The following is a 15455-nucleotide window of genomic DNA, read 5'->3' as shown; positions in this document are numbered from 1 at the left end:
CAGAAAATATTCTTTTCTGGACTGGATGCATCCTCCCCACTGTCCCGCTAACGATGCACGTGCTTTCAATGAATGTCGTTGGTTAACATATGGTCGGTGTAATAGAAAGTAGATTGCGAAGTATGTTAGTCTAGCATTGTACATACCTGAGATTGCATGTTATACTAATTAGTTTGCACTAGCCATTACTAATTGTAAATTGTGTAATTAAAAGTGTTAATTGAATAAAAAATCTTGTATTACTTCAAATATAGTGTGATTTTTGTGGGAAATAGTTGAAAATAAGTTTAATTGTTATTCTTACTTTTTCAATTGAATATGAAGTTACAAGGGGAGAGGAGTAAATCTCCATTCAGTATAAAAATTTTATTATGAACACCCGTATGTGAACCGCACGCGACGCCACTGGAAATGAAATGCTTCCTGCACATTAAAGCAGTGCGATTTGTGATATTATCAGAGGGAGGAGGACTTATTTTTACCTATGTATTAGGTATACTTAGAATTAGACACTAATTGCTTAAAATCTAATTTGATATACAATGAAACACAAATTGAACCCGCTTTCACATTCAGTTGATTTTGGATTGGATTCACAAGGTCTTTGAGTGAGATGGGAATGTTTGATTGATTGATTTGGTTTATTTTACTTCGCATTTCTGCCACTTTTGGCTAATTACGAAGATGAGGATGAGTGATGATTATGATGAAATTGATGAAGAGACACTCACAAATAACACCAATGTCCAGGTCGGGATTCAAACCCGGAACCTCTGTCATCGTAGCGCATGCTATGCTAACCACTCCGCCACGGAGGACGAAGAATTGGCATGTCATCCTAAAACACACACATGTACCTACATTCTAGATTTAATACCACTACATATGAAAATAAACCTTGGCTGGCTCTTCATAATGTCCACCAAAGATTGAAATTAAAGAAACTTTCGAGCGTATGGTTTTCCTTGCTTGCTCTGAGATCTGAAGGATTCTGGTTTTGTATGTGTAATAATAGAACTTTCAGTGCTTGAACAGCGTCATTAGGTACAGCTAATTATATTACAAATAAATGCTTTGCCATGAATTTTTTAAAGATAATTTTATATGGGACATTAAAATGATCTGAACTGAAGTGGAACTCTATAAGTATGATATATTCAATAATATGGTTTCTATATCCAGTAGGTGGGAGATGATTATTCCTGATTGGAATGGCTCAAGATGGGGGGGGGATCTTCCTCACACCCTTTAAATCACAACCTACATTAAAATTAATAGATGTATCTTTGTTCGCAATTTTCACATTTCGAACTCCTGATTTTCCGTTCCATTAAATTCAACATTAGCCCAGAACAAGGTCCAGAGCTTTATATGTTTTGGAATTATTATCTCATCTTAAATTATCATAAATTCTAAGAAAAACAAAGAAATAACAATTATTTGTTCAAATTTAGCATTAAATAACAGGAAATTCGTGTGTGCTGTTCTAAAATGGAATATTTCCCATGCCTTCACGTTATACCCAGGAATGGGAACCTGTGAAGTAATATATATATACAGGGTGTCACAAAACTCTTTCAACAACGCTTGGGTGCTGGTAGATATCATAAAAACAAGGAACTTTTCCCTATAAAGTTAACCTCGAAAGAGCTTAGTTTCTGCGCTATAAGCGCTTAAAATCTATCCTGTACGTATGCAACCCAACACAGCAAACGCTTGCTCTGACATAACTACCAGGGGCACGTGGCAGGGTTGCCACTAGCGTTCCTCGTAAGAGAGACGACTTGAAAACAACAACCTGGGAGTCTTGCCTGAGCAAAATCCAAAACATTAATGATACTTGCGATGTTGTAAGAAGCATTGACAGTATTTATAAACTGACCAAGACAAATAATAGACAGACTGAAATTCAAGATTACTCATTCTAAAATATCTCCATAATTGATTGATTGATTTGGTTTATTTTAATTCGCTTTTCTGCCACCTTTGGGTAATCGCGAAGATGAGGATGATATGATGAAATAACAAATGACACCAATGTCTAGGTTAGGATTTAAACCCAAGATACTTGACGCCGTAGCGAGCTTTGATAACCACATCACCACGGAGTGTTTCGTGTATCATGCGATATCAACAATTGCAAGGGACACGTGAAATAGGGAAATCCACGAACGAACAAATGTAAACATGATGTCTTTTCTGCCTCGTCTCGAACACGCAGACTGTAATGTTATTACAATTTATTTATTAGAAAAGTATTCCTATCTGTGCTAGCGTTATTGTTAATCGTGTTCGTCTCAAATTGAAATAATTGCAATGCTCTTCTAATTTAATGATTGATTGATTCATTCATTCATTGATTTGCTTTATTTTACTTCGCTTTTTGTGCCACTTTTGGCTAATTTGCAAAGATGGGGATGAGTGATGATATGATGAAATTGATGAATGGACACTCACAAACATCCATGCCCAGGCCAGGATTCGAACCCGGAACCCTTGGCGTCGTAGCGCGATGTGCTAAACACTCCGGCACGGGGGGCGGCTCTGCGTGTTCAAAACGAGGCAGCAAACACATCATGTTTACATTAGTTCGTTCGTGGATTTCCCCTATCTCACGTCTCCCTTGCAATTGTTGATATCGCATGATACACGAAACACTCTGTGGTGATGTGGTTATCAAAGCTTTCGGCTTGTTTTTCCTTCTAGATTCACCCCCCTAAGTTTGTAATGGGAGTTCGAAATCACCCTGTGTGTATATATATATATATATATATATATATGGGAGACTGAATTTTGTACCCCCCAAATGAAAAACGTTCCTGCACCACTGGTGTACAGTATCTTCTAATTACAAGAAAATGACTACTACACACTAAGTAACCTGAGATATCTTTACGATGTGATTAGGCACATGTGTCAGAAATAACAAATAACAACAAATGTATGTGTGGCAATAACGTGATAATGATAAAAAATATATATATCTCTAAAATTAGCTAAAATATTGCAACAGATGCTAGTGATAGATTAAAAAACAAACATTTGAATTAGTTTCGTGTATACATGTGTAATATTTATAGAATTGCAGGGGGCACAGAAGGGCAATTGCCCCCTCGCTTTCAAATTTTATACAAATAAAAGTACATTTCGTAAAAGTGCAAGTTTTCCTATTCTTATTCGCTCCGATCCCAATATGATTTTTCTGTGTAATGCATTCTAAATTACCAGAGAGAGAAGTAAGTAAGTAAAAAAAAAAAAAAGTAAAGTGCTCCCCTGTGCTTAATACCACGCCATGAAGACGGATAGGGGGTGTGGGGGTAAAAGCCCCACACTTTCTTGATCCGGTCGTGAGTGGGAGTGATGTGATCAGCATCACGCCCCTGACCGCCTTTAGGCCCCAGGGTTTCCCTTAGATACCCATGTCATTCGACGCTGGGTGGCCGCCGGGGCCGTTTCTAACGTTCCAGAGAGAGAAGTAAGGCCATATATATACTTCAGATTGTTGCTGCTTAAATGCATGAACAATTCTTTTGAGGAAAAGGAGCGCGCACATTTGAGAGACAATTTGGCATATGAATTGATCACGTAATGTATTTTAATAATATATATATATGTATCAGAGGCGTGGTGTTCATGTAACCGGTGTTACCGCAGGTAACAGCAAAATGTAAAGAAATTATTATTTCTTTCTCAATAAAATAACAACATTGTTAAATAAGTTAACCGACAGCATTGCAGTTGAGTGTATATTGCAGAGGACATTTTTTCTGCAGCCGATGAAAGTGAAGAGACAGGCCATTCCGCTACCCTCAAGAGGCAACAAGAGGAAATGGTGCCCGCCAATGCAAGGGAACAGCAGGGAAAGACTTGGAGGCAAGTGTGCTAGGGGGTTATTCATATGCCTGTTTAGGGGCCTTGTTGCCGCTGCGGCCTACCAGATCAGCAAGTCTTGTCACATTGGATTTCCAGAAAGAAGCTAAATCCTGCCTAAAATGGGGATACTATTTCTCTGAAGCAACAAGAGCTAGACTGCAAAGCCAAAGCTGGATTTAACTACAACTGAGACCGTTTAGTAATAGACCAAAAGATAAGTACTTGATGCGATTCGTGATTTGGACAAACCTTGCTCCAAAAACTAAGTTAGCAACAGTAGTAGGCCTACGTACATCTGGACTTTCCTTCCACTGCTGGAGAAGGGGAATTCTGTCGTCTGTTCACCGCAGAAACGTCAAACTGACCCGAATGTGTGGTTCTTCTTCCCCTTTCCACCTCTTTGCAAAGAAACAGAGATGGTTGACAAGGCTCGACTACTATTCACTGGATTTTCGCAGTAACTCTCTCATGAGTGGTAGTTCTTTCTAGGAGTGATTGTGGCTAAATAAACAAAAATCCAGATCAAAGGCATGTTGTTGTTTTTTTTTTTTTGGGGGGGGGGGGGGTAGGGTGGAGATGATAACGTCTGATGGCCGGTAACACTTGAAAAAGTCTTGCCACGCCACTGATATGTATATATATTAAAGGAACTTTGAATACGTACACAATTTTGCGTTAACATGTTGCATATGCATTTTCTTATTTTACGTCGCTCCATGTTGCATATGTGTAAAATATACGTTGTACATGAAAGCTATACGTGTCATATGTAAAAAAAAATAAGTTCGTCATGCATATTCTGTCCACTTATTCGAAACTTACACCTTTTCTGCTTATAATACAACAAGCTGCTCGGAGATACGTACCTTAACCTCTTGTAATACAAAAAATGTATTGCAAATTTTTACACTATTCATCAAAGTGTAGATGTAATGTAATTTAATTCGATTTTTCTTGCATAACACAACACAATGGTGGTGTTGGATTCTCGTTGGATTCCTTTGTGCGTAAAAATCTTGCATACTGGAAACTAGAGTACTACATTATGAAGCACGATTTATAAAGGACTTCCTTAATCAGTTCTGCAGAGAAGCCCAAAACTGTTGGTACATATTAATCGTCTATTAACCTTTTCGAACTGTAAATATAAAGTCGATACAGTCGCTATTTATGTTAAACTTTATCTTTGTATTCTTTGGTAGTCCGAAAAGTCATTATCGAAATATTGTTATTTGATGTTGCTCGAACTTTTTTTGTTCATTGGAGTTTAAAGATATCATCTCTTTCCTGTTACATATCACTTTTGGAGGAGGGTGACAAGTGCTCCTCTGTACCCTGCTATATCTGCCAATGCAACACAATATATTAAAAATTTGCCCCCTCTAGGATTGAATTTGCCCCCCCTAATAAGAATTCCTGGCTACGGGCCTGGTGATAAGTCAGGAAGAACTGAATGATCTGATCAGAGACTTAAACCTTCCGAAGACCAAGGCCCTGTTGCTTGCATCACGACTTCAACAATGGAATATACTTGACCGAGATGTGAATATATCGATGTACAGAAAAAGAGAGGTGAGCCTAGTTCCTAATTTTACAAAGGATGGTGATTTGGTGTATTGCAGTGACATTCTGTCGCTTATGGAACAACTGAAATTTGACTACATCACTGAAGAATTATCTCGGGAATCATAAGTCACCTAATTACAAAGACATTGTGGGCAGGTTAATTACTTCATTTCGTACCATGGGATTTAATATGTCCCTCAAGTTACATTTCCTGCATTGTCACTTGGACTTCTTCCCTCAACAGTACAGCTTGGGTGAGGTCTCCGATGGACACGGTGAAAGGTTTCATCAACAAATAGCTACCATGGAGAGGCGCTACAGTGGGAAATGGAGTGTGAATATGTTGGCCGACTTCTGTTGGAATGCGACAAGCGAGACACCCTGTACAAATTACAAGAGGAGCAGGAACACCAATTGACATGCAAATGTTGAACTTTTACTCTTTATGTAGTTGTATCTGCTTGTTTTATATTGAAATTCTGATGATAGCATGCAATTTTATATGGGGGGAGAATAGCACCTTTGCGTGGTAATTGAAACCCGCCCCCACCCCCTCCCTCAAAACTGGTACGTCTTGGAGAAAAACGGGTTGCGGATTCGAACTCAGGAGCTCGAAATCTATAAGAATCACCTAATTTGGTTCATGGGAGCGACAAAAAGTTTAATTTTGCCGAACAGTGTTATAAGTAATTATGTACACATGCATTTTAAAAGGACAGTTACCCCATGCTCATTGTACCATGCCATGAAGACACTTATGTGCATGTGAAGATAGAGTCCAACATATTCATAATCTCAGCTATTGTGGAGATTATTTGATCACTCACCACCATGTTCCAGGCACCTTTATTCCTCCCATGTACTCATTTATTAGAAATTGGGTGATTCCCTTAGAAACTCTATGCAGGGGCACTTCAATATAATTGTACACTGCTATTGAATATTTTATGGAATACAATATTTACCCTGATAAAGAACTCAAAACCAGGAACTAAAATCCTTATGGATTGGTAAAAATATTTATTGATAATTATGAGTAAGTCACTGTAAAACAATTGTATGAAACATTTGCCTTAATACTATGTTCAGCTCTAGCTGCGCTTTATATTTAATATAATAATTACTTATGTGGCAGTGTGGCTACATAATAAGTGCTAAATAACTATAAAATAATTCCCCTGAAAACGATTTTGAATATACAACTGAGAAGCTTCACATTATCAGGCTCACTAGCAAACTAAAGAGACCAGAAGCAAATATTATTACCTGGCACCTTAGGTTCACATGTATCCATATGGAAAGCCACTACTCCAGCAGGTACATCCATTATTGAATTTTCAGACATTAACAACGTTCCCTTGTAAACCTATGTAGAATAGAAAATCTCTTATTATGAATCTTCAAGAATAAACAGTGCACTTGCAAATAACAATGCTTTCTCTGTCATCTCTGATATTCCATATAATTCTTCTGCTTTGTGTGAGTTGCTTTCACTGTTGTCTACATATTCACAATACTTTCATGGCTACATAAGCCTAATAAACTATTGTGAATATCTAGACAACAGCAAAACAACAGCTGTCACTTGGTTGAACATACTTCACAGCACTTGAGACAATCCATAAGAACAACCAGTAGGCCACAAAACAGAACAGGAATCTGTAAACAAAACCACGTATGGTGCAAATTTGCAGTAGCAATCAAGTTAATGTTTCAGACATATATTAGATATCTGACAATGTCGTTTCGGTACCTGGCAGAGACACATAGTGGTTCGGATCCCATTTTAAACTGTAGGTCCAGTCCTGATTAGCCTATCTGTGCATAAAGTGGACTCAAAACTAAAACTCAATCTTGTTTTTCAAGAGGTACAGATGATATAGGCTACCACTATGCCAGACATAGTTAAAAACAAGTGCAAAGAAATGCAGGAACAAACAAATAGTGCAGATAAGTGTGTAGTGTTATGTCAAAGCATGTACAAGGAAAGAATGGAAAATTCCACTGCAAGAAAAGATTTTGAAGGCTTCAAGGAATACATTCTAGAAAATCTACCAGGAAAATCTATGGGAGAAAGTGCCAGAATTTCAGGGCTCATCTGCTGAAAAACGACTAGTGCAAAGCCCAGAATTGGAAAAGACCAGGGAATGTACAGTGCACACCATCTGTGAGGAATATGAAGAATAGGGGCAAAAATAGCAACCTGTGCATCATCCTTGAAAGTGCACTTCAATGATGCAGGTGTGAGATGCCAAAAGAGATGAATAGGTTAATTAAGTAGGTGTAAAGGAATCATTCACATTTCTTAATGGAATGTTGTACCATTTTTATATTAGATCAGTATAATTTAATTTATCTGTATTATTACATTTTATATTTTTTATATTGGTTCTTTTTTCTGCTTCATGTTTTTTTGTGATGCTTTTCTACCTTTTCAAGTTAATTGCGACAATGAGAATAGATTATGTACTGATGAAATACATGACTGGACAAACATGCACCCAGGACTCAAATGTAGAAAAGTATTAGTAATTCCTGGCAGCCCATCATTATATTAACATTTTTAACATCCTAGGCCACAATGATTGAAGTAATGAGTTATGAAGTTCAATATAAGTACTGAAAATTAGTGAAAGGGACAGCCTTCAGGTAGTTCCTACATGCAACAGGTTCTACGAGTTATAGACGGTCATCTATCTACCGTACAATAGGGGAAAAAATGTAAAAGTACCTTACTGTTACTTTTTAAAATAAATGTAATTGAGTTGCATTTCAAAAAGAGTAACTCTGAGATACTTTTTGAGCAAAGTAATTGTAACTGTAACTCAAAGTAACTTTATGAAAACTGCTAAGCATTAACAGCTCAAGCACCAACCTTCAGTTTAATATTTGAAGTTCCTGTTCCCAGATCAACTAACACAAGCTTGTAATCTGCATCACTGTTGAGATTGGCTAATGTCATACAGTGACTGAATGTGTACAAGGAAGCATTTGAATCACAATGGGCATCCAACCAACGTTGAGTACTCATGATTCTGGAAAACAAAATATCCAATATAAACAAAAAGTTATACAATATTACAAGCATTATAACAGTACATGCCACTTTTGGAGAGTGCACTCTTGCATGCCAATTTGTGAAAAGATTAATTACTTCAATAAAAATTCTTACGAATGCCAGGAACAATTATATATCACATTAGTAACCTTCAGTTAATGAGCACAGAATGTATGTGGAGTCTCATTATCAGGTTGTTGCACATGAAATGTCGGGGTGTAAGAGATGACATGACCTTGTACATAAGCGCCTAAAAGTCAACCTCACTTCCACATAGTACACCCTGGACTGCATTTTGCAGACAAACGAGAATCTGGCGACTGGCACTATGGCCAGTATAATTTTGTGTGTGTTGTCCTGTTTCTTTTTAGTCCTTCTGAGTGCTGAGTGCCCCTTTACTGCCTCAGCTTTTAATGAAAGTCAGAACATTTTAATATTTTAGTAACACGACACTGCAATTATTATATTTTAGTTATGGTAAGGAGCTGGACCCCGTATAATGTGTCAGGTGCAAAATAGCCTAAGTGCTGATGCACCCAAAATTTTAAATTCAAAATTCATAAAAAGTCAAGTTATGGCACATTTGTGTTGTTAAATATGTTTTGCATAAGGTAAGGGGCTGGACCCCATATAGCTTGACGGTTGCAAAATAGCCTTTAAGTGCTGACGCACCCAAAAATTCGAATTCAAAATTCACATGAAATGTCAGATTTGGGATGACATAAATTATATATTTCCAAATGCCGCCAGTGTATTGGAGAGTGAGGGGTACATATACCTGCATGTGAGTTGTGTTCTAGCGTGCCATGTGATCATATAGACACAACAAGTAAGCCAAATATGTCTACTTTTTCTTTATGAATTTGAACTTGACACAATGAAGCAGAGGCAGCTTGGAACATCAACAGGGCATTTGGACCTGACACAATAAGTGAATGAACTACACAGCAATTGTTCAAAAAAATCTGATCAGGCAATATGGTCCTTGAAAGTGAACCGCATGGACACACACTAGCAGCCATCGACAACGACGAACTGTGAGCACTAGTGGAGTCTGACCCTCACCATTGGGTGTACATTATTCCACAGTTTCTTGGCACTTGCATGAACTTTGAAAAATCAAGAAGCTGGATGAGCTCACTGAACAACACATTGCCTGGAAAGTGAGCCTTTCTCTGCTCTCCTGGAACTGAAATGTTCCATTTTTGAACAGAGTACTGATATGAATGTAAAATGGATATTATAAGATAACTATTCGCTCTGCACAATGGCTAGATGCTGATAAGGCCTTTTTATGCTTCAAAAAAGAGCTATAAGAATCATAACTGGAGTAAAGAAAACTTATTTATGTAGAACTCTTTTCCGTAAACTTAATGTGTTAATTCTCCCCTGCATATACATTTATGAATGCTTAATTTATGTTAAGCAAAATATTTCCAACTTTGCCACAAATGAGGAAATACATGACCTAAACACAAGAAATAAAGACAAACTTCACATAAAATACTGCCGCCTTAACTTATGTAAGAAAGTTCCCTTAAACTCTTCCATAGATCTCTACAATAAACTACCACAAGATGTGAAGAAAGAACCAAAATTGATGATATTCAAGCACAAGATGAAATCAATGCTTCTGAAGCATGTTTTTTATTCTATAGCTGAATACATGGAAGCGACTTTTACATAAGACAAAATGTATATAATGTAGTATAATCACACATTATTCTTGTAAAATTAAATGTCAAACGAAGGTGGATAATTAGTATCACCTAGAAGTAGGCTGTAATGTTCTATATCTTCTCATGTTATACAGGGTGCGGCAGAACCAACTAAGCAGTTTTAAGGAGCAATAAAAAGTAAATCTGGATATATAGAGAAAAAATGTATTTGTTTTCTAAATTAGTACAATATACCATTTTACATTCATTTAGTTTTGAAAATAATGTCCTCAAGATGGCGGCCGTCAGCATCAATACATTGTTGTAGACGATCCCTGAAGTTTCGAGCAGCTCTTGCACACATATCGCGGGGTATGGCATTCACTTCATCAATAATCCGCTCTTTTAACTCTGGTAGGGTGTGAGGGCAGCTTTTGAAAACCTTTTCCTTCAAATATCCCCAAAGAAAGTAGTCTCAAATGCACAAATCTGGTGACCGCGCAGGCCACCGGACATCACCCCTCAAAGAGACGAGGCATCCCGGAAACATTTCTTTCAAAACATCAAGTGAAATTCGAGCTGTGTGAGCAGTAGCTCCATCCTGTTGGAACCACAAGTCCCCCCAGTCCATGTTCTTCAACAATCTCTTCCATTCTGGGTTGCAGAAAATTTTGCAACATTGAAACATAACGTGTGGAATTCACTGTCACTGTCACTCCTTCCTCCTCAAAAAAGTAAGGGCCTACCACGCCAAATTGTGATATGGCACACCACACTGTCACTTTAGGAGAATGTTGCAGTCTTTCATGAATAATGCGGGGGTTATGTTCAGCCCAGTAGCGAAAGTTTTGCTTATTCACGCACCCACAAAGATGAAAATGTGCCTCGTCACTACTGAAGAAAGCTGCATTCGGAGGGATCTGAGCAAGCATTTGCTCACACAGATTTTTACGGTTGACGTAGTCTGCTGGGCGTAATTCTTGAGCAATCATTATTTTGAAAGGATAGAACTTCAAATCGCAGTGCAGAATCCTTCTCAAATTGCGGTCTGAAATCCCCAATGCAACAGCATGTCGTCGAGCAGAACGTTGCGGCGATTGTTGAACTGCTGTTCTCACCCGCTGCACATTTTCTGGCGTTCTGATGGATCTGCGTCGGCCATGCGTATCTCTTCTTAGTGTGCTACCAGTTTCCTCCAACTGCCGAACCCACGACCGAATTGTGTTTGCATTAGGAACGGCATTGTTGCGTGGAATGTTGAACTGGCGCCGAAAAGCTCGTTGTGTAGCGATCACAGATCTGTTGTTTTCATAATACGCGCGAACGGCAAAACCACGATGTGCACCGGTCCAGACCATCTTAGCTACTGAAATGGGGTCAACGCCTGAACAAAGGCAGACCACGTGCAACTGCCTACCCCCACCACAGCTCCCGCGGTAATCGATAGAAACTGCTTAGTCGGTTCTGCCGCACCCTGTATTTTTTTTTTGTGATTTTGATATAATACCAGAGTAAGACCCAATTTTTTACAATTTTTGGCTATGTATTTTGTATTTGTAAAATCTTTTAATGTAGTATTGTATTGTAATGTAAGTATTGACATGTCCTGTATTACCATGTACTGTAATTTGTACACACCGGTAGTCCTTGGACGCAAATAAACTAAACTAAACTAAACACATGTCGAGACTAGGGTTGCCAGAGGTCCCGTATATACAGGATTGTCCTCTTTTATAAAGAAATGTCCCGGAATCCCGGAAAATGTTCTCAGGATGATCATTTGTCCCGTATTTAGCTAAAGATATAATAAGTGAATGAGAATAAGTCATGTTCTGAATTTTATAGTAATGCATTGGGATAAAATGACCTCTTAAGGGATGCCACGAGTTCACTTAAATATTAATATATGTTGTCAAAATGTTAAAAATTAGGGATTAACAATGCTTTAAACAGCAATTGATTTTGTAATATTTTAAAATGTTAAAAATAAATTTAACTGCCTATATAATCTGTATGTCCCATTTTTTTTATTTTAGAAATCTGGCAACCCTAGTCGAGACCAACTCTTCACCTGAGGAAGATAATGGTGACTGTTTGACGGTGTGCTGCTGGTATTCTTCACAATTCGTTCTTGAAAACTGGTGAAACAATGAATGCTGAAAAGTACTGCTCCCAGCTGCATGAAATGCATCAAAAATTACAAGTTAAGTAGCCTAGATTGGTCAACAGAAATGAAATTTTAGTGCATCACAACAACGCGAGGCCACCGGGTGGCAACAAGAGTGCCTTTTTTTATTAATAAAAGTTGTTTTCCATTGTTACTGTTGTTTGAAGTTTCACTACCAAATCCAACATTTCATGTGCAATGACCTGATAAAATGATAAGATGAATAAAGAGCTGCATGAAAAATAAATTATTTTATTTTAGCGAAATCAAGACTTAATAGCGAATTAATAACAAGCTGGCTGTTCTAACCTTTTCCCTACCATATTAAAATTTAACATTGTGCCCTTAAATTTCAACCTGCAGGTACTGTCAACACCAGGCTAGCCTGCCCAGCTGTTGGTCCACCCTGTCAAAAAGCAATTTGCTAATTTCATGATAAAAAATAAAATGAAAGTGTGTGTGTATATATATTTAATGATGAATATGATGGAAAACCATATGAATCCTGGATCTCTGTTATCTGACTATCTTCAAGTGAAAGTTTGGCCCAAGTTCAGATTGTTTAATTCTGTACTTATCATTGTACATACATTTTTAACATGGCTCGATTTCTATTTATGTCTGTTCGAATCATGCTTCATCAGCTTGTGATTACTCCCTGCATGTTTTCTGGAGAATTTGGATATGTGAAGTTGACATATGAATATTTATTTGCAAGCAGACATTTGTTTACCCTCATCTTGGATAGGCTGCTGCTGCCATATACTTCACATGTGTGGGATGCAAAGGGATTATCTGGCTCTTAGCATTCAAATAACATGTCTAACTGGTTTTGTTGTTAGGTTAGGTCATGTTTAAGGCTCTTAGAATTAAAATAACCTCCATAAATGCTTCAACAGTTGATCACGTGGTATGTAGCCTCAAGCATGACACCCCTTGAATGAAAATACAGTAATAGTCCATATCCAAGGTGAGAGTAAGCGAGGAATGGACTATTTTCAATACATAATTTGAATCTATATATTATGTTTTTTACTCGAACACTTAAAATTTCGGTACTACTTTACTATACCTGAGACACCTGGGAATCATTTCTATCGCACTTTTTTACATTGCTAACGTACTATTCTGCATTCCGGAACACTTATTTAGGTGAAATAATTTAATTTGTTAGGAAAGTAATGTATATTTCTTACATTTACGAGTACTTACTCTTCTTGTTTATTTCTACACACAAAATGGCGATAGCTTACCGTTGATCGTTCCTTGAGCCAGAAAAACCATTGACGTTAGCCCAAAAATTCACGATAGCCCCACAAACCATCACGGGGACGAGGTATGCCTACTAGGTTAGGTTAGGCCTGTTAGGTTTGGTTCCATTAGCACTCCTTTCGTTCAATTTAGCATATACGGACAATACGAGAGCGTATTGTGCTCTCATGCAGGAAGCAAATGGCGGCAGCAGCAATAGCGCGTCGGAAATAGATTTTCGTACAAAACCACATGCATTCGCATTAAAATGAATCAAAATTACATTCCCGAACATCAACAATGCTTCAGAAAATGATTTGCGTAAGTACTTTCTCCTGTGAATTTGAAGAAATCTGTCTCAGGTATAGTAAAGTGTTACCATCCAAAATTTCTGTTGTTGGATTATACAGCCTTGTTTGGATCATGTAATAACAATGTAAATATCAAATGATACATTTTATTTGAAGATATGGTCCACCAAAATCTTAGGAAGCTAGGCCGAAGTTCTGATTGTTTAATTCCTAACTAATCATGGTACAACTGCATTTTTTCATGGTTTGATTAATACTTACGTCTGTTAACATGTACTTTGGAGTCTTGATTATTCACTTTTTTTTTTTCTGGAGAAAGATTTTTCCCTTCTGTATACTCCTATATGATTCTTTGTTTGCGAGCAGTCATATTCGTTTACTGTTGTCTTGTATTTGGACTGTTCCTGTCATCCACTAAACGTGGATGGGGTGCAAAGGGGTATTTCGTCGCTAAATAGTTACTTCTGTTGTTAGGTTAGGCGGGTCAGGTTTAGGGCTCTTAGCTTTAAAGTAACGGCCCTAAATGCTTTAACACCTGATCACGTCTTCGAGCCTCACATGAAAATCCGCAAAAAATCGTGTCCAAGTCGACCGGAAACCAAGAACGCCTGCTCGCGCAAGCGACATTTCAAATCAAAATTTTTCCAGTAACTAATACTTAGTGGAGCTTTATGATGTACTAATTCGTGTCTCCAAGCTTTGAACTTACTCCCACAATAGTTTCCAGTATTCCTAATACTCCTACAAAACTCGTGAAGAATCATTAAACATTCGGAACCGTTGCCGAATGCTAGCTTTTGCCCATCTACAACAGAGGTTATCAATTTTACCATAGGAATTTATTACATATAACTGATAAAATTATAATACTACTTGTCTTCAGAAAATCAAGCGTGTCCACATTATGCCACTAAGAGTGATACCCCGTTTAATTATGGGTATGGGACATGGCACAGAGGTGATAGTAAGAAATATCATTCTTTTTTCAATTAATTTGATAAACGATATTCAAAAGAACAGTGGAATCAAACTTGTAACGTAAAATACACAAGGATTGGTCAAGCACCGTACACGAAAAAAATATCTACTTACATGGCAATTTAGCACAAATCCGTACTCTAAATAGAAACATACATAGATTTGTCGTCGTGTTGTTAGAAGTTTTGCGTTATCTACATTGTCTTACATACCATACCATACATTTTCTTAACCACAACATCAAAACATTCCAATTGCCATGGTAACACAATGTTACCAGCCGGGCTTTCCAGTTTCCACCGCTGAGCGGGCTTGTGCACCGTATTTCATCGATGTCTACAGAAGCTTTCACCAGGTTAAACCATGATGTCATCATTTTACACCGGCCTCCAGAGCAGGTGTGGCTCTGTCCATCGTCAATTTCGAGCGTTTCATGTTTATTCTACATTCTATGTTTGTTTTTTAAGAAATGAAATTGTGCGTATTCGGAAATAGACATTATCCTCTGCTTACATGTGTTTCTGTTTTAATTCATGACGCTCTCATTGCAAATAATAAGCATACCCAGTGATGGTGATACTCAGTTCGCCCTA

The 15455-nt window shown here is 37.7% G+C and overlaps 1 protein-coding gene across 1 annotated transcript in view; it reads right to left on the bottom strand.

Moving 5' to 3' along the window:
• BBS1 (Bardet-Biedl syndrome 1) overlaps window positions 1-15099 on the bottom strand; it is a 47777-nt gene extending 32678 nt beyond the window's left edge. The window contains exons 1-3 of the mRNA XM_083121730.1: window positions 14977-15099; window positions 8315-8474; window positions 6706-6805 (exon numbers count right to left, since the gene is read on the bottom strand). Of these exons, the coding sequence (XP_082977856.1) occupies window positions 6706-6805; window positions 8315-8470 (256 nt within the window). The 5' untranslated portion in view covers window positions 8471-8474; window positions 14977-15099. The remainder of the gene's footprint in view (window positions 1-6705; window positions 6806-8314; window positions 8475-14976) is intronic.
• Between the last annotated feature and the right edge of the window lie 356 nt (window positions 15100-15455).

This window comes from Lepisma saccharinum, chromosome 4 (genome assembly GCF_977018435.1).
Source record: "Lepisma saccharinum chromosome 4, izLepSacc3.1, whole genome shotgun sequence".
NCBI lineage: Eukaryota > Metazoa > Arthropoda > Insecta > Zygentoma > Lepismatidae > Lepisma > Lepisma saccharinum.
Note: the sequence above shows the minus strand (reverse complement) of the source record. Positions and strands in the feature narration are given on the sequence as shown.